The sequence below is a fragment of the Oncorhynchus tshawytscha genome, linkage group LG01, assembly GCF_018296145.1.
Source record: "Oncorhynchus tshawytscha isolate Ot180627B linkage group LG01, Otsh_v2.0, whole genome shotgun sequence".
Classification (NCBI taxonomy): Eukaryota; Metazoa; Chordata; class Actinopteri; order Salmoniformes; family Salmonidae; genus Oncorhynchus; species Oncorhynchus tshawytscha.
This window is the reverse complement of record NC_056429.1, coordinates 51,201,966-51,226,352: the sequence shown is the minus strand read 5'-3', so window position 1 is coordinate 51,226,352 and position 24,387 is coordinate 51,201,966. Positions and strand designations below refer to the sequence as shown.

Below are 24,387 nucleotides of genomic sequence, written 5' to 3'. Positions count from 1 at the left end.
CCAGCTCGGAAACCAGATTGCATAGCAAGTTATGCTGGGATTTGAAATGGTTGGTGATCTGTTTGTTAACTTGGCTTTCGAAGACCATAGAAAGACAGGGTAGGATAGATATAGTTCTGTAACAGTTTGGGTCTAGAGTGTCTCCCCCTTTGAAGAGGAAGATGACCGCGGCAGCTTTCCAATCTTTGGGGATCTCAGACAATACAAAAGAGAGGTTGAACTGGCTAGTAATAGGGGTTGCAACAATTGTGGTGGATAATTTTAGAAAGAGAGGGTCCAGATTGTCTAGCCCAGCTGATTTGTAGGGGTCCAGATTTTGCAACTCTTTCAGAACATCAGATAGAGGACTCATCTTTGTATCTGTGCCATTATAGCATCTGTGACAGCATTGAGGCTATCTCGATTTAAAAATAGTCAATTTTATTATTCTTGAATTGGCTGATTGCTCCCAACTCATAGGAATCCCCACCCAGCTGACTACTTTAAAATAGTGGAAGCCCTCAATGGCAATGGCAATGTCCATGCTAAAATGTGTTTTATAAACTGGGTGGGTCGAGCCCTGAATGCTGATTGTCAGACAGCCGTGTACCATGGGTATGACAAAACATTTCCTTTCACTGCTCTAATTACATTGGTAACCAGTTTATAATAGCAATAAGGCACCTCAGGGGTTTGTGATATATGGCCAATATATCACGGCTAGGGGCTGTGTCCAGGCACCCCGCATTGCGTTGTGAATAAGAACAGCCCTTAGCCATTGTATATTGGCCATGTACCACACCTCCTCTGGCCTTATTGCTTAAGGGTGCATTCGTAAATTCCCTCTGGCTATCTACTCCGATTTCTGAGCACTCTAATCTGAGTGTGCCAGAGCGCAGAATAACTGATGAGTTGAACATGGCTGGTGTCAGTAAACATCGGCAAAGAGGCATAATTAAATGGTTGCAGGCAGCACAGTTACAGTCACCAACACTCTGGATGACATGAAAACAGCCTAACCAGCTCTGCTAGGGCAAGTAAAATGGTCAGAGTGAGGTGTTCTCTCATTTATGTCTGGATGTAGCTAACTTTAGCCAGTTAGCTTGGGTGCTTGACTGCAGTTGTGATGTCAGAACACTCGATCAACTCTTCTCCTCAGCCAGAGCGTCCAGTGTGCACTCTGAACGCTCAGAGCAAAAACGCTCTGAATTTACAAACGGACAACCTGATAATTATCTGAATTTACGCCCTCTGGCACTCCACATTGAAATATCTTTGACGAGTCCTCTATCTGTTGCTATGACAACAGGCTATAAAGTCGTTTTTTTTCTCCAAAGTTGCCAAAATGCCTCGTGCGTCCACTTATATCAGTGCATTCGTAACAACCTAACCATTACGAAACTTATATTCGAACAAATAAACCTCACGTAGCAATATATTTTATTGTTGACCAAATTCGACACTCATTTACCTCCATACAACATTTCGTCACTTCGTGGGCGGAGTAAAACCTCTCGCTTCTCCTCTTCCTATGGACGGAAAGCTTTTTTTTGTACCAGCTGGGCCTGTGAATGGGATATAACCACTTTTCCATGGTGCAAAAAAGTTATTCACTATTTTTCCAGCTACAACTGTTTGTTACGTATCTGTGGTAAGTCGAGATCTGTCTAACACGCCCGTTAAATTGGTAAATTAGCTAGCTAAGCCAACTAGCTAGCTAGCTAGAAGATACCGACCCTACCGCGCTTGTTTACGACGTGCACTGGGTCGGAACGCAATCATGGTTACATTACATTACATTAAGACACCGTGGATCCGACGCGTACGTCAATGCAGGGATGGGAAATGCCACTATATTCCAAATGTTATCTTTAGCCACACTGCTCCATCGAGAAGATTGAAATACTGCTAGCCACTATGTGAACAGAATAAGCAGTTATTTTTGATAAAGCTGTCCATTTGCCTAGCCTGGTCGCCTGCAAAATGTACCCGCTAAATTTACAGTTCATCTTGTTTCAGTCGCGCTGCACCTCGATATCCAGCCAGGTGTTACGAAAATATGCTTGGAGCGAGTAAAAAAAATTAAAGACAACCTTGGACACAAATGACAACAGTAATTTAGGGGACCCGTGACGCCGAGGCTAGTGGGTAAATATTTTCCAAAAACATTATCTTCCACTTTCGGACGTTATATTCATAATCCCAACTGAATTTCGGAAATGTGCCATATGGCTCAAATGTGAAGTTAGCTACTTGACATGACACATTGAATAAGTGAAGTTATGTGACGATCTCTTCAACACCAACTGGACTCGGGGGTAGATCCAGGACACTCAGATTAGTATGATATGTTATGTTTGGTATATTTACAGTCAGATAATAGACACAACGTCTGCGCCCCGCACGCCTTTAACGTTCACTTTTTCAAACACAATTTTCTTGTTCTGTGCTGTTTTGGAAATTGCATTGCCCAATACAGACAGAAGCATGTATGTTCCATGAAATATATCATCAAATATTTTATTTTCACCGCGTGATTGTTGATGACACTCCGATGTTCCGATGAAGGGAATTAAATAGTCTAATAATGCGCTCAACTCCGACAGCGGTGTGTAGGCTACTGTAGCTGCTGGCAAAGTAATTCAAAGCCTATACTTTGTCACTCAGGATGTAACCTTCCAGTGCTACTGGAATGTAAATGTTACTAAAACAAAATCAGACAACCCCATAGTAAAATAGTTTACATATTTACCTAGTCGGCTTGTGTGTGCTATGCGAGATAAATATTCCTCTTGAGACGCATTTAATGCTAGAGCCAAAGGAAAGAAACGTGTTCAAGCAGTCAATGCGCAACTATTCTTAATGCAAACAGCATGAGAACACGTTTATTTCTATACTCGTTCAATTGTGGCGTTCAAGAATGGTTTACGGTGGCAGCGGACTCTGTTGCATTCCACCCAGAGAGGAAGTCTGTTTTGTGTAGTGTATATCCACTGGGGGCTTGGGGAGCCAAAGTAGTTTACCATTCAAGAGGGGCTGAGGCACCCTTTGACCCCAGCTAGCAAAGGGGTTTGAACTTCCGGATCTGGTATTCTATGCCTGTTTACAAATGCTAGTTGCATGCCAGGCTAGTCTGGTGTTCTATGCTTAATGACACTACCTTTTAGCCATAGAAGCAAACATTTCTCTAATTTGAATTGCATTTGCTAGAGCTTGTACTGCTATTACTACTCAAGACGAGAAGGGGGGAGAAAATGGCAAGTAAATCCACTGAACACTTGGAGGGGTACATGAGTACATTTCTCTTGTCCAACCTCTGCGAAGCAGTGACGCTGAAAGACATTTTCAAGACTTTCGGATGTCGGTTTCCAGATTTGACGACTTGCTTCAGCAGCTTGCCCCATACATCTCACACGAGAGAACTCACAGCTTGTGCTGCAGAAAGGCTGTCTGTGACCCTAGCAAGTGGCAGAACACAGAAAAGTATTGCCGAGAGTTAAAATGTATAAGTTAGTAATCTCAACAGTTTGCGCCATCGTCATGGAAGTGTGCCACGCTATCTGTGGCATGTCCAGAAGGTAGATTTAGTTGCTTATCCCTCTATGGCACAATGGGCAGAAATCGCCAGAGATTCGGGGGGTTGCTGGAATTATCCGTTTTGTGCATGAGCTGTTGACAGAAAACATGGTCAAATCCGAGATCCGGCAAGTTCGGGCAGCAATTACGACAACTAAAAGGGATTTTTATCAATGGACCTGATGGCAGTCTGCGATGCAAGGTACTGACCATATCCAGGTAAGATGCTCTAAATACATGTGACTATATACATATTATGTGAAAATTATACCAATATAAACATTGTAATGCTATGCCTCACATAAAAGTGATCTGGCATCCCAATAAGAGGATGGGTCCTATGTTCAAAGAATAGGCTACACAGTTATGATAGTACACATTTAATAACTTTCATGGTCCTTTTCAATACTAATGGTAACTCTTTTATTCAAAGGTTCTTCTGGCCTTGATGACGCCAAGAAGATCTACAACTACTGCCGCTCAAGAGCCAGAAGACGCAATAGACATGTGCAACAACACAAAGGACTACATCCTCACACCAGCTGGTCAAGTGTCTTTCCAGGATGCTGCTTTCACACATGGCACCCTACAGTAAATGTTGGAGTGTGGTTTGGAAAACATGTCCACACGTACAGTACCAGTCAAAAGTTTGGACACACTTACTTATTCAAGGGTGTTTCTTTATTTTTTTACTATTTTCTACATTGTAGAATAATAGTGAAGACATCAAAACTATGAAATAACACATGGAATCATGAAGTAACCAAAATATATTTTATATTCTTCAAAGTAGCCACTCTTTGGTTTGATGACAGCTTTGTACACTCTTGGCATTCTCTCAACCAGCTTCACCTGAGAATGCTTTTCTAACAGTCTTGAAGGAGTTCCCACTTGAGCACTTGTTGGCTGCTTTTCCTTCACTCTGCGGTCCAACTCATCCCAAACCATCTCAATTGGGTTGAGGTCGGGGGATTGTGGAGGCCAGGTCATCTGATGCAGCACGCCATCACTCTCCTTCTTGGTCATATAGCCCTTACACAGCCTGGAGGTCTGTTGGGTCATTGTCCTGTTGAAAAACAAATGATAGTCCCACTAAGTGCAAACCAGATCGGATGCTGTATCGCCGGGATGGTGTATTGCTGCAGAATGCTATGGTATCCATGCTGGTTAAGTGTGCCTTTTAATTCTAAACAAATCACAGATGGTATCACCAGCAAAGCACCATCACACCTCCTCCTCCATGCTTCACTGTGGGAACCACACATGCGGAGATCATATGTTCCAATGCTCTGCGTCTCACAAAGACACTGTGGTTGGAACCAAAAATCTCACATTTGGACTCATCAGACCAAACGACAGATTTCCACCGGTGTAATGTCCATTGCTTGTGTTTCCTGGCACAAGCAAGTCTCTTCTTATTACTAGTGTCCTTTTAGTAGTGGTTTCTTTGCAGCAATTTCACCATGAAGACTTAATTCACACAGTCTCCTCTGAACAGTTGATGATGAGTTGTGTATGTTACTTGAACCCTGTGAAGCATTTATTTGGGCTGCAATCTGGGGTGCAGTTACCTCTGCAGCTGAGGATAAGTTCATTAGAGTTAAATCGGAGTCTTCCTTTCCTGTGGCAGTCCCCATGAGAACCAGTTTCATCATAACGCTTGATAGTTTTTGCAACTGTACTTGAAGAAACTTTCAAAGTTCTTAATTTTCCACATTAACTGACCTTCAAGTCTTGATGTAATGATGGACTGTTGTTTCTCTTTGCTTATTTGAGCTGTTCTTGCCATAATATAGACTTGGTCTTTTACCAAATAGGGTTATCTTCTGTATACCACCCCTTTGTGACAGCACTGATTGGCTCAAATGCATTAAGTTCCATAAATTAACTTAACAAGGCACACCTGTTAATTAAAATGTGTTCCGGGTGACTACCTCATGAAGCTGGTTAAGAGAATGCCAAGAAAGTTTTTCATATTTTTTGGGAGACAAGACCCTCAAGCCATTTACCTTAACTTGGGTTGTGTCGTGGCCTTTCAATGAGATCTTTCCTGCTATGTTAAATGGGTGAGAATGGCTGTCCAGCTGTAGACATTAAGGCTAGACCCCCAAGCCCTCATCTACATAGCTCATGTACAAAGCTGTACAATTTTACTGAGTGACTTGATTCAAACACAAGTACAAATAACCAGACAAATACTTTTTTAGATATTTATTTACTATCACCAGAGAAAAATAGTGCAATGTATTACACTGGGGGTGTATTACATTGTGTGAATAAGAAAAATAAAGCACGCAACAGTTTTTGCGGTGAGACAAATGGGGGATGTTGACCAGCAGTAATAGACACCATCCATGGTACTATGACATCGTAGATGGCCTTTGCTGGACTCCGCTGCTGTTTCTGTAACTCCTGCTACCTTTTCTTTGTCATCCACCCGCTGCTTAATGTCAGTGTCCAAAGGATCCTCAGCTGCATTGGCAATTTTGGCATGTAAATCTTGGTGGGGCAAACGCTCTAAAACATTTTTTTTTTAGATGCATGCCATTAAAGCCACAACACAAAAATACAATAATTGCACTGTAACTGTGACAAACAGTGCCCGCAAACTGTTAGGACCTACATAAAGCAGAGCCTTTTCTGGCAGCAAAACAATTCATTCAGCCCCATTTACTGCCTTAAAAAAAACATAGCTGATATGGCTCACTTGCCTAAGCAAATGCGTTTTTTACTGAAAATTGAGATGTACAAACTATGGCATAAGGGAATGACAAGCGGGTGAGGCAATCTGTAATTTCGATTTTAAGACATTAATGAGCGCGCTAGGACGGACTTAGTCAATATAACTATTTGTTTAGCACTTTGGAAATGTACAGCGACAGAATTCAGAACATGGGCTGTTCTTACAGTATTCTCCCAGTACACAAAGTCAGAACCGCAGGATTAATAAAGGAGGCATCTAAGCAGACAATGAAAGCTCTTACAATATTCAATCATTTGTCATCAAAGTCTGGTATTCTCTGGATTGATGGTGCTTTCGAGACAACTGGGAACTCTGGAGGGAGAGGGACATAAAAACAAGGTCAAATCATGTCTGTGATCTTCAGGTCAAGTTGGATGACTGTTTCCACCCCTCGAGTTCCCAGTTGTCTCGAACTCACTGAAATCTGAGATTTACGAGTTTCCAGTTGTTTTGAACGCGGCAGAAGTCATGCTGGATTGACAGCATGGCTAATATATTCAACATTTTCTGGCCCTTGGTGTGTTGCGAGTGAATGTTTATCGTTGGAAAATGGAACCTTAAACCCAGACTTGGACCACACACCCTCTCCACTGAATAGCAGGCTAGTGATTGCTTTGCAAAGCCTGCAGTTAGCCACTGATTCCTTCCGAACCACTCATTGTTGAATTAGTGATTTCCAACTTGTTGTGTAATGGTTATGGCCGATGAGCACCGATTTGAAGTTTTATCCATAATTTCTCCATATGACAAGGATTGAAAAAGATTTGCAGGTAGATTGTCGACTTGATTGAGGATGATGACTGCTTGTCTAGCTTGCTAAGATTTTGAAAGTATGTTGACAGTCCATTCAAAGCTACGGTAGATATGTGATTTGGCGTCATTGTATCTTTGGCCAATGACCTTGAGCCTACTTGGATGGGCACTTCTAATGTAAATTTGTGGCAGCACCCAAGGGGCTTGAATTTTCGAACTCTCCCTGTAGATTTTGTGGGGACGGACGTAGTGTCCCCATGAGTGACAGAACACTGAGCCAATCACGGCGCAACTAGAGAACATTGCCAATCCCTACGCTATGTATTTTCTGCTGGCTGTCCCACCATCACAGAAAGCACTGAGCTAGGCTGAAACACCTGCATGTTGGAGCTGCCCTACTCAAGAAAGCAAAAAATAGACGGAAATTGTATGCAGCTTTATTAAGTAAAATGTTTTTTTTTTTTTTTTTAATTTTGCAAACTTATGTATTAATGCCAAAATAACATGCAACACAAAAACAATGTATGACGACCTGCCACTGCTCAGCTGTCTTCTTCTTCCGGCCATTGGAGCTGGGTAGGGGAGATTGGGTGGAAGTTGATGGAGTTGCAGGGCAGAGAGATCGGGTGCACCTGGACGGTGGGTTGGGTGTTGGTGAGAAGGGCCAGAGAGGTGATGAATCAGTCCAGAGAGATGAGGAATCAAGAGGAAAATAACCACCTGTAGATGGCTCCTTAGGTCTCAGCTCCATCTCTGGACTGTCCAAAACACCACCCCCCTCCAACACCTACAAGCAGATGGCAAATACAATGCAAGGAATCTTAACCTCTCCATGGTCCCCCTTTGAGTTGAAATGTTTACTCAAAAGAACTGATTTCAAGTTCTCAATTACAACTGCGACCTGGCCAAGATAAAGCAAGTTCGACACATACAACAACACAGAGTTAGACATGGAATAAACAAAACATACAGTAGAGAAAAGTCTATATACTTTGTGTGCAAATGAGGTAAGATAAGGGAGGTAAGGCAATAAATAGACCATGGTGGCGAAGTAATTACAGTATACCAATTAAACACGAGTAAATAGATGTGCAGGTAGAGATACTGGGGTGCAAAGGAGCTAGATAAATAAAATACAGTATTGGGATAAGGTAGTTGGATGGACTATTTACAGGTGGGCTATTTACAGGTGCAGTTATCTGTGAGCTGCTCTGACAGCTGGTGTTTAAAGCTAGTGAGGGAGATATGAGTCTCCAGCTTCATTGATAAAAACATTTTTTTAAATGCTGTTCATTCCAGTCATTGGCAGCAGAGAACTGGAAGGAAAGGTGGCCAAATGAGGAATTGGCTTTGGGGGTGACCAGTGAAGATTTACATGCTGGAGTGCATGCTAATGGTGGGTGCTGCTATGGTGACCAGTGAGCTGAGATAAGGCAGGGCTTTACCTAGCAAAGACTTATATATGACCTGGAGCCAGTGGGTTTGGCAACGAGTATGAAGTGAGGGCCAGCCAACGAGAGCATACAGGTCACAGTGGTGGGTGGTATACGGGGCTTTGGTGACAAAACGGATGGCACTATGATAGACTGCATCCAATTCGCTGAGTAGAGTGTTGGAGGCTATTTTGTAGATGACATCGCCGAAGTCGAGGATCGGTAGGATGGTCAGTTTTACGAGGGTATATTTGGCAGCATGAGTGAAGGATGCTTGTTGCGAAATAGGAAGCCGATTCTATATAACATTTTGGATTGGAGATGCTTAATGTGAGTCTGGAAGGAGAGTTTACAGTCTAGCCAGACACCTAGGTATTTGTAGTTGTCCACATATTCTAAGTCCGAACCGTCCAGAGTAGTGATGCTGGATGGGCGGGCAGGTGCAGGCAGCGATCGGTTGAAGAGCATGCATTTAGTTTTACTTGCATTTAAGAGCAGTTGGATGCCACGGAAGGAGAGTTGTATGGCATTGAAGCTCATCTGGAGGTTAGTTAACAGTGTCCAAGGAAGGGCCAGAAGTATACAGAATGGTGTCGTCTGCGTAGAGGTGGATCAGAGAATCACCAGCAGCAAGAGCGACATCATTGATGTATACAGAGAAGAGTTGGCACGATAATTGAACACTGTGGCTCCCCCATAGACTGCCAGAGGTCCGGACAACAGGCCCTCCGATTTGACACTGAACTCTGTCTGAGAAGTAGTTGGTGAACCAGGCGAGGCAGTCATTTGAGAAACCAAGGCTATTGAGTCTGCCGATAAGAATGCAGTGATTTGACAGTCGAAAGCCTTGGCCAGGTCGATGAATACGGCTGCACAGTAATGTCTTATCGATGGCGGTTATGATATCGTTTAGGACCTTGAACGTGGCTGAGGTGCACCCATGACCAGCCCTGAAACCAGATTGCATAGCGGAGAAGGTATGGTGGGATTCGAAATGGTCGGTAATCTGTTTGTTAACTTGGCTTTCGAAGAGGATATAGGATGGATATAGGTCTGTAGCAGTTTGGGTCTAGAGTGTCTCCCCTTTTGAAGAGGGGGATGATCGCGGCAGCATTCCAATCTTTGGGAATCTCAGACAATACGAAAGAGAGGTTGAGCAGGCTAGTAATAGGGGTTGCAACAATTTTGGCAGATAATTTTAGAAAGAGAGGGTCCAGATTGTCTAGCCCGGCTGATTTTCTAGGGGTCCAGATTTTGCCGCTCTTTCAGAACATCAGCTATCTGGATTTGGGTGAAGGAGAAATGGGGAGGCTTGGGTGAGTTGTTGTGGGGGTGCAGGACAATTGACCGGGGTAGCCAGGTGGAAAGCATGGCCAGCTGTAGAAAAATGCTTATTGAAATTCTCAATTATAGTGTATTTATCGGTGGTGACAATGTTTCTTAGCCTCAGTGCAGTGGGCAGCTGGGAGGAGGTGCTCTTATTCTCCATGGACTTTACAATGTCCCAGAACTTTTTTGAGTTTGTGCTACAGGGTGCAAATTTCTGTTAGGAACGCTAAGGCTAGCTTTTTCAAACTGCCTGTGTATATTGGTTCCTAATTTCCCTAAAAAGTTGCATATCACAGGGGCTATTCAATGCTGATGCAATACGCCACAGGATGTTTTTGTGCTTGTCGAGGGCAGTCATGTCTGGAGTGAACCAAGGGCAATATCTGTTCCTGGTTCTACATTTTTTTGAACGGGGCATGCTTATTTAAAATGGTGTGGAAGGCACTTTTGACTCAAGACATTTCAGCTTTTCATTTAATTAGTAAAACATTTAAAAAACATAATTCCACTTTGACATTATGTGGTATTTTGTGTAGGCCAGTGACAAATACAAATCTCAATTTAATCAATTTTAAATTCAGGCTGTAACGCAACAAAATGTGGAAATATTCAATGGGTGTGAATACTTTCTGAAAGCACTGTACATTGTAATAGAACGTTTTAAGTTCCTCGGCGTACACATCACGGACAAACTGAAATGGTCCACCCACACAGACAGTGTTGTGAAGAGGGCGCAACAGTGGCTCTTCAACCTCAGGAGGCTGAAGAAATATGGCTTGTCACCTATAACCCGTACAAACTTTTACAGATGCACAATTGAGAGCATCTTGTCGGGCTGCATCACCGCATGGTATGGCAACTGCACCGCCCCAAACCGCATGGCTCTCCAGAGGGTGGTGCGGTCTGCACAACGCATCACCGGGGGGCAAACTACATGCCCTCCAGGACACCTGATGTCACAGGAAGGCCAAAAAGATCATCAAGGACAACAACCACCTGAACCACTGCCTGTTCACCCCACTACCAACCAGAAAGCAAGGACAGTACAGGTGCATCAAAGCTGGGACCGAGAGACAGAAGCTATTTTTCAATCTCAAGGCCATCACTAACACAGAGAGACTGCTGCCTACATTCAGACTTGAAATCATTGGCCGCTAATAAATGGATCACTTGTCACTTTAATAATGCTTACATATCTTGCATTACTCGTATGTATATACTGTGTTTTATACCATCTATTGCATTTTCCCTATGCCGCTCTGTCATTGCTCATCCATATATTTATATGTATATATTCTTATTCCATTTCTTTACTTAGATTTGTGTGTATTAGGTAGTTGTTGTGGAATTGTTAGATATTGCTGCACTGTCGGAACTAGAAGCATAAGCATTCCACTACCCTCGCAATAACATCTGCTAACCTAGTGTATGTGACCAATAAAATTTGATTTGAAACAAAAAGCAATTTAATTTTTTTGACTGAAAAGTATTTAATAATAATGTATGTTTTTTTAATAATTAATAATACAAATTAGGATGTTGTGTCCAATGGGGTAAATGCAGATGGACAAACTATGCTTCAGCAGTTGGTCACAGGTGATAATGCCTATTGCTCATAGCACATCTGAAAATATAGACCATTATGCATGGTCGAATATGTTAAAATAATTTTAACATTGTTTACCAGTAAGTTATTGTGCCAATTTCAGGAGGTGCAAATTATATTTTAGATGGTGCCAGCATCATTTTATTTTCATTAATTTTGGAATAAAGTGTTGTTGTTTTTTAAAGTCACCAGAACTAAGCTACTCAGTCCTTCTACATAAAAATTATCCTGGGGAGGAGCCTGAACCATCTAAGCAAGGGGACTGGAATTGGTCAAAGTCGCAGTTTAATATATGTACAAAATGATCCTCTTTCGCTAAAAGTATGATGGTCATGACTTTCTTACATGAAAGGGGGAGGTTAACTTGGCCCAAAACAATCGATCTGAGATCGACTTAAGTTTCAGCCATGTTTTTTTGTTGTTGCTTTAACCCCTATAGCTTACCTGTGATGGAATATTTTCCACACGCATAGCTATGTGTAGCCTAGTTGAACACCAGGTTCCCACAATGTCCTACTCTGCTACGCTGAATAACCTGAAGTCACAGGGCTCTTCTCACAGGTTCTATTTCCCTACCTGGGAGCATTGTGAACTGTAGGTCTTGATTTGTACATTGAACAACGCAGCAGCTTTTTTGTATGTTTTGTGATTTCTGTATAAATCAAATTTGATGACAAAGATGGCTCTTTTACAGTGTGGGTCAATGGGAAATAATAGTTTTCCCCAATTTTGTCGAGGGGAATTCCGTCTTATGGCGAGTATGTATTTATTTGTGGATGTCAATCAGATTTCGTATGATATGTTACTACAAATTGCAATTCGTACAATATGTTACGAAGTCCAATTTGTTGTAGCCAACATTAGCAAGGTGGTTTGCTGGCTAATGCTAATGTTAGCTAGGTGGATAATGTTAGCTAGGTTAGGGGTTAAGGTTAGGCATTTGGTTAAAGGGTTAAGGCTCGGGGGAGGGTTAACTGACATGCTAGTAGTTTTAAAGTAGCTGAAAAGTAATAAGTTGCTAAAGTTGTCTGCAATGAGATTCGAACGGGCAACCTTTGGGTTGCAAGACATTAGCATTATACACCCACCCTGACTAACCACCCTCTTTCGTTTTTGCCTTAAGTAACCTTCTGTCTTAATGTAACCATACCAAACGTAACATATCGTACACATTTGAGTGTCCCAGATTTACTATGTTAAGTCTAGTCTATGAGACCAGGCTGTCAACACAACTTACTGAGGCTCATGGAATTTATAAAATGACTGTCTTCTCTCTCTGTGTGTGTGTGTGTGTGTGTGTGTGTGTGTGTGTGTGTGTGTTATTGTTTGCCTGGCTGCTTCTTGGGTCATGCATTTTTAATGAGTCCTGTCCCTCATTTCTCAAACAGGTTGGAGCACGCCAGGCATGAGTGGTGCACACCTAGGCGAGTGGCAGAGGAGGTCCTTTGACATTTCATCTGGCACCTGCGCACCTGAGCAGACGGCAGACGCCTATCGGGCGCACATCCTTGCCATTCAATATGCATGGGCGAGCTCCCAGCTCTCTCAGGCCGGCACGGCCAGCCTGCTCAGGACTTACTCTGAACGCTATGCCGCAGTGCTGGACTCGGACGACCCTCGCACGGGGCTTAACAACTATGCAGAGAGTGCACTGCACCTGGCCCGCAGTCAGAGGAACCACAGCGACAAATGGGAGTCGTCCCTGACAACTGTGAATGTGCTGGAGCTGCCGTGCGTGCAGAAGATGATTCAGGCTGGGACAGGGGGTGGAAAGTCCCTGGTGGCACCTGCAGATGTTAATGTCACTGTTGGACAAGAGAGCAGAGGCAGCTCCCTGCCTGTTGTTTCCTCCACTGGACTCAGAGCTGCAGAGGCTCCATTCAAACCCCTGGGACCCACATCATGGCCCAAGGCTGCAGGCAACAGCACTTTCAGCAATTTACAGAGTATTACTGCAGAGAGACCAAGAGGCCCTGAGGGATTCCCCAGCCACCACAATTCCTCTGCTGGCCCCTCAGGAAGTGCTCAGTCTCTGTTTGGCCAGCACGCCTCAGCTCCACCACATCCAAACCCAGGCCCTGAAGCAAACCAATCTGTCTTCTTCAACTCTAACCCCTCCAAGAGGAAGACATTCTATAACTCCTGTGGAGAGAGTGGCAGAGGGGGGGCATCTAGAGGGCAAGATCCACATGGTGGTGGCACTAACTTCAAAACTGCAAGGGAGCAGTTTATTGTTGATCAGCAGAAAAAGCACTCCAACCAGCCCCAGAGAGCTCAGCAGCCCCCTGGGATGGTGGTTGCCATGGGAAATGTCACGAAGAAGTCACTGGGGGCCAACAGGCCACGGGGGACATTCTCCAAATTTGTATCCCCAATGCCAAGGCAAGAGGACAAGGAGGCTGGGGTCGGGAGCAACAATGCCCAGGAGACTCAGCCAGTAGACGAGCGTCTGAAAAACTTTGAGCCAAAGATCATTGAGTTGATCATGAGTGAAATTATGGACCACGGGCCGCCCGTAGCCTGGGATGACATTGCTGGCCTGGAGTTTGCCAAAGCCACAATCAAGGAGATTGTTGTGTGGCCTATGCTCCGGCCTGACATCTTCACTGGCCTCCGTGGTCCACCCAAAGGCATCCTCCTATTTGGGCCCCCGGGGACAGGAAAAACTCTGATTGGGAAGTGCATTGCTTGCCAGTCAGGCGCCACCTTCTTCAGCATCAGCGCCTCATCTCTCACCTCAAAGTGGGTGGGGGAGGGAGAGAAAATGGTGAGAGCACTCTTCGCCATTGCCCGCTGCCACCAGCCAGCAGTTATCTTCATCGACGAGATAGACTCTCTGCTGTCCCAGCGTACGGACGGGGAGCACGAGTCATCCCGGCGGATAAAGACTGAGTTCCTGGTTCAGTTGGACGGGGCGGCCACCTCAGCCGACGACCGCATCTTGGTGGTGGGGGCCACCAACCGCCCTCAGGAGATAGACGAGGCGGCTCGGCGCCGCCTTTCCAAACGCCTCTACATCCCCCTTCCCGAGGCAGCCGCAAGACGGCAGATAGTCTCTAACCTCATGGCCTGCGAGAAAAGCCAGCTGGAAGAGGAAGAGCTGGAGAACGTGGTCACAGGGACGGAGGGCTTTTCCGGGGCCGATATGACAGGACTGTGCCGGGAGGCAGCGCTGGGCCCCATCCGGAGCATCCAGCTCAGTGACATTGCCACCATCACCCCCGACCAGGTGCGGCCCATCCTCCACTGTGACTTCCAGGAGGCCCTGAGGATCGTGAGGCCCAGCGTCTCAGCCAAAGACCTGGAGCTCTATGAGGAGTGGAACAATACCTTTGGTTGTGGTCGTTGATCAGGGAAGCAGTATGGACTCACATTACACATATTAGCCTATATTTGCCATTTACTGCTGTTGGGGATATATTTAGTTTATGTTGAGTAAATAAAATTGCATTTTAGATTTCCTGCAACAGACTCCACCATAAAATGAGACTATTTTAATAATCTGTCTCAATGTTAACTTGATTTTTCATTTACTAATCCATGGCACAATGTTTATTTCCAAAGATAGGCTATTTGTTTTTCTACACTGTTGATTCACTAAATAAGATGTTGGTGTAAGTAATATGTTCCTAATAAATTTGCTAAATGTTTTCTATTGCGTTGCACAGCAAACAGGTTTTCCTTTGTAACACAGAGAGGAAATGTGACAGTGTTTTTCTGAAGACGGATTACGGGAAATATTCCTTATTCACTCCATTAGTTAGCTAGCTAGCTACCTGTTTATCCAAAGCAGGTGAAATCAGGCCTACATCAGCTTTCAGTTTCTTGTCATCATCAATGTTTGTTAAATGAGGTCTAGTGTCTCCCTGTCACTTGCATATCTTCATCCCTTACAGTTTACATTCGACCGTGATCTGGCAAAATTACTCTACCTCAAAAATTCCATTTGGCGAAAGCAGACCTGCCAACACGCACGCATTTTGCGTACCAACTACGCAATTCTCTGTCCATGTATGCAGATACGAGATCCGATTTAAAAGTACGCAGAAATGAATAGGTCCTGATTTATTTATTTTTGTCATTTTATTTACATTTTAATTTAAAAAAATACATCCACTGAGTAAATCTAACATCCTGATTCTCGAGCTGCAACACACATACGTGTATGTCAACGGACATGGAGATTAAAACATCATTATTCGATGTAGCTACCCCGTGTCTGCCCCTCCTGTTTGTTATGATGCTGAGTTTGCCGACGTCAGCTGTAAGTAAAATACATGGAGAAATCCCTTTTTGACTCCGTGTGTTGTGGAAAGGTAAACACTAATTGTTTCAAGCGAACATAAGATGAACATTCAGTGGGCTCTAAAGTACCAGCACTTCACTCGCATTTGCCAGTGAAGGAAATTGAAATGCAAATACGAAAAATAACTTAATTTGTGCGAGTGTGATATACATTTAATTCTGCGTCCCATTAGTTGTATTTTCCACGTAACATTACGAGGATCACACAACCTGGTAGACTAACTGTAATTATGATCCACGTCACAAAAAGCATTACAAAAGTATAATAAATGTAAAAAATATATATATAAATATCTTGGCATTAAATGGAGTCGGGAGTTTAGAAGACTGCGCGATTAATGAATGAGTGTCCGGTATTAGCTATAGAGGCTATGCTTCTAAAATGCCTTTGCACTAGATTTTAGATTTTGTCAATTTCGAAAATCTGAATTGATGTATGCGCTGCAAAGAAATACAATAGCGAACAGCGTTCAGATTCCCTTTGCGGTAACCAGTCTGCGCTCTGTGTCGATGCGAACTTTTGTTTTTATGTTTTCTAAATGATTTAGCTTTTAGTGTTGATTAGGAACGTGTCTAAAAACCTGTGAGCTGGCCCTGGTGATTGGCCCTGTTTGTAAGGTCACAAGCGTTCCTCTGCTTTAGAGACTAAACTTGGGGGCCAAGGCAAGCTGGATCTGAAGACCTTCTATGCAGATGTCAGAAAATAAATGTATTTTGCAGTAGACTACATGTTGCTGAAATTTACATTTGGATATGTGCTCCTTCAGCATGCAGTGGTCGCTGACATTGCCAAAAGGCAGACTGACAAGTCCTCATCCCTCAACTTTTTCATGGCATGCTTTCCCTTCATTATTCCTGAGGGAGCCTCTCTTGATCTGGTGGAAGAGGAGTTTAGACTCTTATCAGGCAACAACCTTTGAGCAGAGTCTGGTCAACATGCGCACGGATCAGGCCTAGAGAGAAATCGGCACAATGAAAAGGGAGAGGCAGCCTTGTCTACTCCCACCTTTCGGCTGTGATGCTGGGGATATTGGTCATATTCCACAGCAATGCAGACTGCGATCGAATATTCAGTCTCATTTCCAAGAACAAAACCCAGTACAGAGCCTCCCTCAGTACAGACATGCCGAGTGCCCTCGTTACCGACGGTTTCAACGATTGCCAAAGGAACTGTTTGCCACAGAGAAGTCTACCCTGATGCCCTGCTGCGTAAGGCTAAATCTACTAGCTACCAGGCAAATCTGTCTAGGAAATGATTTCCTGAACAGTTGAAGGTCTCCAGAAGATTTGTTCTCACCCACTGTTTCCTATCATAGCCTTTTCGGTTTTATTATGGATAACATGTTTATTTCATACTGATGCTCTTCAAACATTTGTTCTTATCATATCAGAGTTTTAAAAAATGTTTTATCATGGATGCGACGTTTGTACATTTTGTACCTAAACAAATAACTTATTATTTGTTTTGTAAAATTAAACATCTCTAAGAATAAAGGCCCTTTGTGTCTTCTTTCTAATTATGTCTTGTTAGTGACTTTGTGTAAATAGAATGCTGTCAAGAATACTTGATTTGGTACAATTCTATAATTGCGATCAGACCATCAAACAGCATGCGCACGAGCTTGCAGGGGAAAGAACCCCAATTCAGCGCGTGCCATGCAGGTGAGTTGTATCTCCAATTTTCCGCGTGCGTCTGGTACTCTTAAAAGTTGGACAGGGTTGGCAGGTCTGCAAAAGGCACACGCATACTCAGACAAACTAGCTCTCCTTCAGGCAAATAAGTGCATTCAGGCTATCCAGAAGGCCAAAGTTAGTTACTTTAAGGTGCAGTTCTCTCTGTGGATCCAATCCCAAGAAGTTCTGGAAAATTGTTACAGACCTGGAGAATAAACCCTCCTCACAGCTGCCCATGTCCCTTAAATGTTGATGATGTGGCTGTTACTGACAAGGAGCACATGGCTGAGCTCTTTTAATCACCACTTCATTAATTCAGGATTCCTATTTGACTCAGCCATGCCTCCTTGCCCGTCTAACATCTCATCTCCCACCCCTTCTAATGCGACAAGTCCCGATGCTCCTCCCTCTTTTCCCCCTGTCCCATTACAAAGTTTCTCCCTGCAGGCGGTCACTGAGTCCAAGGTGCTAAAGGAGCTCCTTAAACTTGACCCCCAAAAAACATCTGGATCAGATGGTTAGACCCTTTCTTCTTTAAGGTTGCTGCCCCTATCATCACCAAGCCTATCTCTGACCTTTTTTAAACCTGTCTTTCCTCTCTGGGGAGGTTCCTATTGCCTGGAAGGCAGCCACGGTGCATCCTTTATTTAAGGGGGAGATCAAGCTGATCCTAACTGTTATAGGCCAATTTCTATTTTGCCCTGTTTATCAAAAGTTTGGGAAAAACATGTCAATAATCAACTGACTGGCTTTCTTCATGTTTAGTATTCTCTCTGGTATGCAATTTGGTTTCAGCTCAGGTTAAGGATGTGTCACTGCATCGTTAAAGGTCCTAAATTATGTCACTATTGCCTTTTATTCTCAGCAATATTGTGCTTCTATTGTTATTGGCCAGTCTAATGCTTTTTGATACGGTAGACAATACCATTCTTGTGGGCCGGCTAAGGAGTATTGGTGTCTGAGGGGTCTTTGGCCTGGTTTCCTAACTACCACTCTCAAAGAGTGCAGTGTATAAATTCAGAACATCTGTTGTCTCAGCCACTACCTGTCACCAAGGGAGTACTCCAAGGCCCCACTCTCTTCTCAACAACATACCTCAGACCTCAGGAAGTCGGAAGCTCTCTCATCCATTTATACACAGATGATAATCTTATACTCAGCTGGCCCCTCCCTAAATTTTGTGTTAAACGCTCTACAACAAAGCTGTCTTAGTGTCCAACAGGCTTTCTTTGCCCTTAACCTTGTTCTAAACATCTCCAAAACAAAGGTCATGTGGTTTGGTAAGAAGAATGCCTCTCTCCCCACCGGTGTGATTGCTACCGCCTGAGGGTTTAGAGCTTGATACAAGTTCTTGGGAGTATGGCTAGACACTGTCCTCTCAGCACATATCAAAGCTGCAGGCTAAGGTTAAATCTAGACTTGGTTTCCTCTTTCATAATCACTCCTCTTTCACCCAGCTGCCAAACTAACCCTTATTCAGATGACCATTCTACCCCATGCTAGATTACGGAGACGTAATTTATAGATCGACAGGTAAGGGTGCTCTTGAGCGGCTAGATGTTCTTTACCATTCGGCCAGATTTGCCACTAATGCTCCTTATAGGACACATCACTGCACTCTATACTCCTCTGTAAATCGGTCATCTCTGTACACCCGTCGCAAGACCAACTGGTTGATGCTTATTTATAAAACCCTCTTAGGCCTCACTCCCCCCCTATCTGAGATACCTACTGCAGCTCTCCTCCTCCACATACAACATCTGTTCTGCCAGTCACATTTTGTTAAAGGTCCTGAAAGAACACACATCCCTGGGTCGCTCCTCTTGTCAGTTCACTACAGCTAGCAACTGGAACAAACTGCAAAAAAAACACTCCAACTGGACAGTTTTATCTCCATCTCTTCATTCAATCATGGACACTTACTGACAGTTGTGGCTGCGTCACCTGATGTATTGTTGTCTCTACCTTGCCCTTTGTGCTGTTGTCTATACCCAATTGTTTGTACCATGTGTTGTGCTGCTGCCATGTTGTGTTGCTACCATGTTGTTGTTGTGTTGCTTCTATGCTGTGTTCTCATGTGTTGCTGCCATGCTGTGTTGTCGTCTTAGGTCTCTCTTTATGTGGTGTCTCTTGTCATGACGTGTTGTCCTATATATATATATATATATATTTATATTTATATTTTTATATTTATATATATATATTTAAATCCCAGCCCTCATCCCCGCAGGAGGCCGTCATTGTAAATAAAAATTTGACTTAAATAAAAACGAATTCTCAAACAGAGAATCCAAAATGTTCCTGAAACATTGACTTAATTAATGGACTGGAGTATCCTGATCTCATGATGAGGCTCGCCCACTGATCTGCCTTGTATTGCCTCTGCCTGTCACAGTGACCATATGCTATTAAGCTGGTATGTGAAAACTGTAATTGAATTGTTTCCTTAAGAATCCATATTTGAATGATCCCAAAACAAGTACTTTTGGTATCCTGCTCCTCTCACTAAGCTATTCAGTTGTGTTTCGCCAAATGCAAGACTGTCTGTCCTCCCCTTAAAGCTGAAACTTGCCCTCTCTGCCAAGTCTTAGTTCTCCAGATGTACAAGGAGTCAACAGAGATTTTGAATGTAGTTTATCTCCTTTTAAGTTGAATGCCTTTCTGTAAATAGACTGTCACTGGTTGAGAAGAAGACGATTATAGATTGTGCACATGATTTTCATAAAACAATCTTTGAAAAACTGGAAGACCATGAAAAGGTTTCATGTATTTTTCATTATTTTTGTCAAGTCGCTGATTAATATTTCAGAGTTCTGGGGTTGGCTGCAGTATTGAAACTTTGTAAAATCAGCCAGCAATGCAAGTAGTGCGCACATGCCAGAGGGTTGGTGGAAGCCTGTCAGAACAGCAAGGCTCCCCACTGCTGGACCGGGACAGATACACAGAATTCCTCTGGTGCTGGGATGGCAGATCCAGACACTTGATACCCAGAATAATGTCATATTCTACCATCATGTACAATGGCAAGAAAAAGTATGTGAACCCTTTGGAAATACCTGGATTTCTGCATAAATACAATTTGATCTGATCTTCATCTAGGTCACAACAATAGACATACAGTCTTCTTAAACTAATAAAACACATACAACTATATGTTTTTATGTCTTTATTGAACACACTGTTTAAACCTTCACAGTGCAGGGTGGGAAAAGTATGTGAACCCTTGGATTTAATAACTGGTTGACCCTCCTTTGGTAGCAATAACCTCAACCAAACATTTTCTGTAGTTGCGGATCAGACCTGCACAACGGTCAGGAAGAATTTTGGACCATTCCTCTTTACAAAACTTTCAGTTCAGCAATATTCTTGGGATGTCTGGTGTGAACTGCTCTTTTGAGGTAATCTCAATCGAGTTGAGGTCAGGATTCTGACTGGGCTACTCCAGAAGGCATATTTTCTTCTGTTGAAGCCATTCTGTTGTTGCTTTACTTCTGTGTTTTGGGTTGTTGTTCTGTTGCATCAGCCAACTTCTGATGAGTTTCATGGGCAGACAGATTATTGCAAAATGTCTTGATAAACTTCAGAATTAATTTTCTCCATTGATGATTGCAAGCTGTCCAAGACCTGAGGCAGCCCCAAACTATGATGCTCCATCCACCATACTTTACAGTTGGGATGAGGTTTTGATGTTGGTGTGCTGTGCCTTTTTTGTTCTCCACACATAGTGTTGTGTGTTCCTTTCAAACAACTCAACTGTAGTTTCATCTGTCCTCAGAATATTTAGGCAGTAGCACTGTGGAACATCCAGGTGCACTTTTGCAAACATCAGACGTGCAGCAATGTTTTTTTGGGACAGCAGTGGCTTCTTCCGTGGTGTCCTCCCATGAACACCGTGCTTGTTTAGTGTTTTACGTATTGTAGACTCGTCAACAGAGATGTTAGCATGTTCCAGAGATATCTGTAAGTCTTTAGCTGACACTCTAGGATTCTTCGTAATGTCATTGAGAATTCTGCGCTGTGCTCTTGCAGTCATCTTTGCAGGACGGACACTCCTAGGGAGAGTAGCAACAGTGCTGAACTTTCTCCATTTACCGACAATTTGTCTTACCGTGGACTGATGAACGGACATCAAGGCTTTTAGAGATACTTTTGTAACCCTTTCCAGCTTTATGCCAGTCAACAATTCTTAATCTTAGGTCTTCTGAGATCTATTTTATTTGAGGCATGGTTCACATCAGGCAATGCTTCTTGTGAATAGCTAACTCACATTTTGTGAGTTTTTTTTATAGGGCAAGGCAGCTCTAAACAACGTCGCCAATCTCTTCTCTTTGATTGGACTCCAGGATAGCTGACTCCTGACTCCAATTAGCTTTTGGAGAAGTCATTACCCTAGGGGTTCACATACTTTTTCTAACCTACAGTGTGAATGTTTGAATAATGTATTCAATGTAGACAAGAAAAGTACAATTTGTGTGTTATTAATTGAAGCACACTATGTTTGTCTATTGTGGTGACTTAGATGAAGATCAGATCAAATTTGATGACCAATTTATGCAGAAATCCAGGTAATTCCAAAGGGTTCACATACTTTTTCTTGCCGCTGTAGCTTTAACAACTTCTAATTCTAGGAATGTTGGGGGTTGAGTTTTGGCTTTGAATTTAAGTTAAACAGTACTAGGCTACATTACAAAGGAAAAGGACCCCTGTTAAGTTTATTGAAGATGACATAGGTCAGGGGTACTCGACTGCTATTTGAGAAAGTCCAGTCACACTAATGTCCTAGGTGGAAAAGGTCCGGATGTATATTGTCATTTAACGGTGTAGTAATGGGCCCACCTCACACCCTTCTTGTTGGCGGAGAGCATTTTTCCATTTCAAAGCTAATTTCCTGCAATTTTACACATTTTGCCATGGGTCTGAGATATTTATTTAGCAGTTGAAGCTAAATTCCTGCAATTTTGCCATGTCTTATGAGTGTTCATGTGATACCTGAGTGACGGGGCACATTTGGGATAAAAGCCCCATGGCATGTAATCTGGCCATGATACAATATTTAGGTAGCTGGTTAGCCTAATTTACTTATCTAGCTAGTAGTCAACTGGACATTTCTGACAGGTTATAAATAGCTCTCTAACGTCTGTCAGTGAATGACATAACTAGACGAAAACTGCCCATGCACTACCAAATTTCGAAATTGCACCTTGTGCGTTCTACGTTTACAAACCTCAACAGCAGTAAATTGAAAAATTTGACCGCGAACTGGACTGCCTGTTGGTCAGCCTGTTGAGGTATACCTGATTTTTTTAAATAAATGTTTTCTAAGTTTTATTTGTGTTCCTGACTGCCAAATAATCTCATACATCCGTCTTTCACAGTATTTTTGTCCTTAAACTCACCCCAGTTTGAGCTATCACAGCCGCCCACCGTCCATGAAGGTAATCTAAACCTGTGAACACCAGTCTAACATTTGCAGTCCATGGACGGACCCCTTTCCATCCATTCATAAGATTAACAGATATGACTTGTGGGCATGTCAAACTTTGATACTTTTTTCCCTTGATCTCAAAGGTCAAATAGGAGGTGCTTATATTTGTCCTGTTTCACACATGTACAAGTGTGTGGTGTGAAATGGACATGTGATATTTTGCATATCCAACTCCCCCGCGAGACACCCTCAGAGAGTGGGGTAACGGCCAGGGATCAGCCATTATTGGTGGTGACCCTGGAGCAATTAGGGTTAAGTGCCTTGCTCAAGGGTAGATTGACAGATTTCATGTAGTCGGCTCGCAGATTCCAACTAGTAACCTTTCAGTTACAGGCCCAATCTTTTACTCTGAACATAATCTGTCAAATAGGATCCTCCCTAATGGAATGGTTCACTCTGATTCTTAAGTGGTTGAGTAGTCCTATTTTAGCAAACTGTCCGAAAGTGGAGGTGAGATTTGGGATTCTGGCAGGGGGAGCATTTGTTGGCCAGATCACATTGCAGCCATATGGACGGATGCCCCTGTCGCTGCACAGCCCTGATGAACTCCTCTGCCGTCTCTCGCCTCTCTCTCCAGGCAGCTAGGCCTGGTCCTCTGAGCCCTGGCCCCAGCCTCATGTTCCACTGCCTCATCCTCAATGTCCTAGCTAGCAAGTTGTCCACTCTCTTGTTATCTGTGTTTTCCTGGCATTTCACTCTTCTAGGTTATCTCTGTGTGCGACATGAAGCAGTCACCCACAACTTCTCTGTGGCCTGGCAATCCTCTCTGGTCTTCTGTGTGTTAGCGTTCACCCACTGTTCTCTGTGTGCGACAGTGGATCTTTGCTCCCTGGTTTTCTTTGTCCTGGCAGTCTGGTTCTTTGTGTGTAAGCAAGTTATCTGTGTGCTGGGGTGTATTCACTTGGGACCAAACGGATCCAAACGTAAGCAAACAAAGCGGAACAGGGAGGGACCGTCCTGAATTTCTAACGGTTTGGACTAATAATTACACACCTGGTCTGGACCTCTGCTGTCCGGTGTTCAGTGTCCTGCCCTGTGGTTCTTTACCTGAATTATTTGAGCCCTACTGCCCTATTGCTAGATCTTTTAAACTATAGTGATCAACTTCTCTGTCATTTAAGCCATGGTGTACCACTGCTTGGTGATGATGTGGTTTTATTTATATCATCAATACTTTTACATTTCAATCTCTAAACTACCCTAATATTCCTTTCTGAAAATAGCAGATAGGTTGGGCACATATGCAAATGCTTTAGTTGCCTGAATTTGATAGTAAAGACACTGTAGCAAACCCATATTGGGGTTAAAAACCATGTAAAGTATCTAATGTGCACTTTAAATACACTAAGTATTCATTTATTCATCATGAATTAAATTGGCAACAATGTTTTTACTTAAAAAAAAATATATAAATATTTACCAGGAATATACATGTCAATCATTCCCTCAGTTTTTCCTTCACCATTAGCAGCTACATTTTGAATGACTGGCGTATTGTTAACTT

The 24,387-nt window shown here is 43.1% G+C and overlaps 1 protein-coding gene across 1 annotated transcript; it reads left to right on the top strand.

Annotated features, from left to right (window-relative positions):
* Positions 1–1,462: 1,462 nt before the first annotated feature.
* On the top strand, positions 1,463–15,074 carry fignl1 (fidgetin-like 1). Its single transcript, XM_024424522.2, has 2 exons — positions 1,463–1,630; positions 12,808–15,074. Exon 2 carries the CDS (start codon positions 12,825–12,827, stop codon positions 14,766–14,768), a length of 1,944 nt encoding a protein of 647 aa, XP_024280290.1. The 5' UTR covers positions 1,463–1,630; positions 12,808–12,824; the 3' UTR covers positions 14,769–15,074.
* The last annotated feature ends 9,313 nt before the right edge of the window (positions 15,075–24,387 follow it).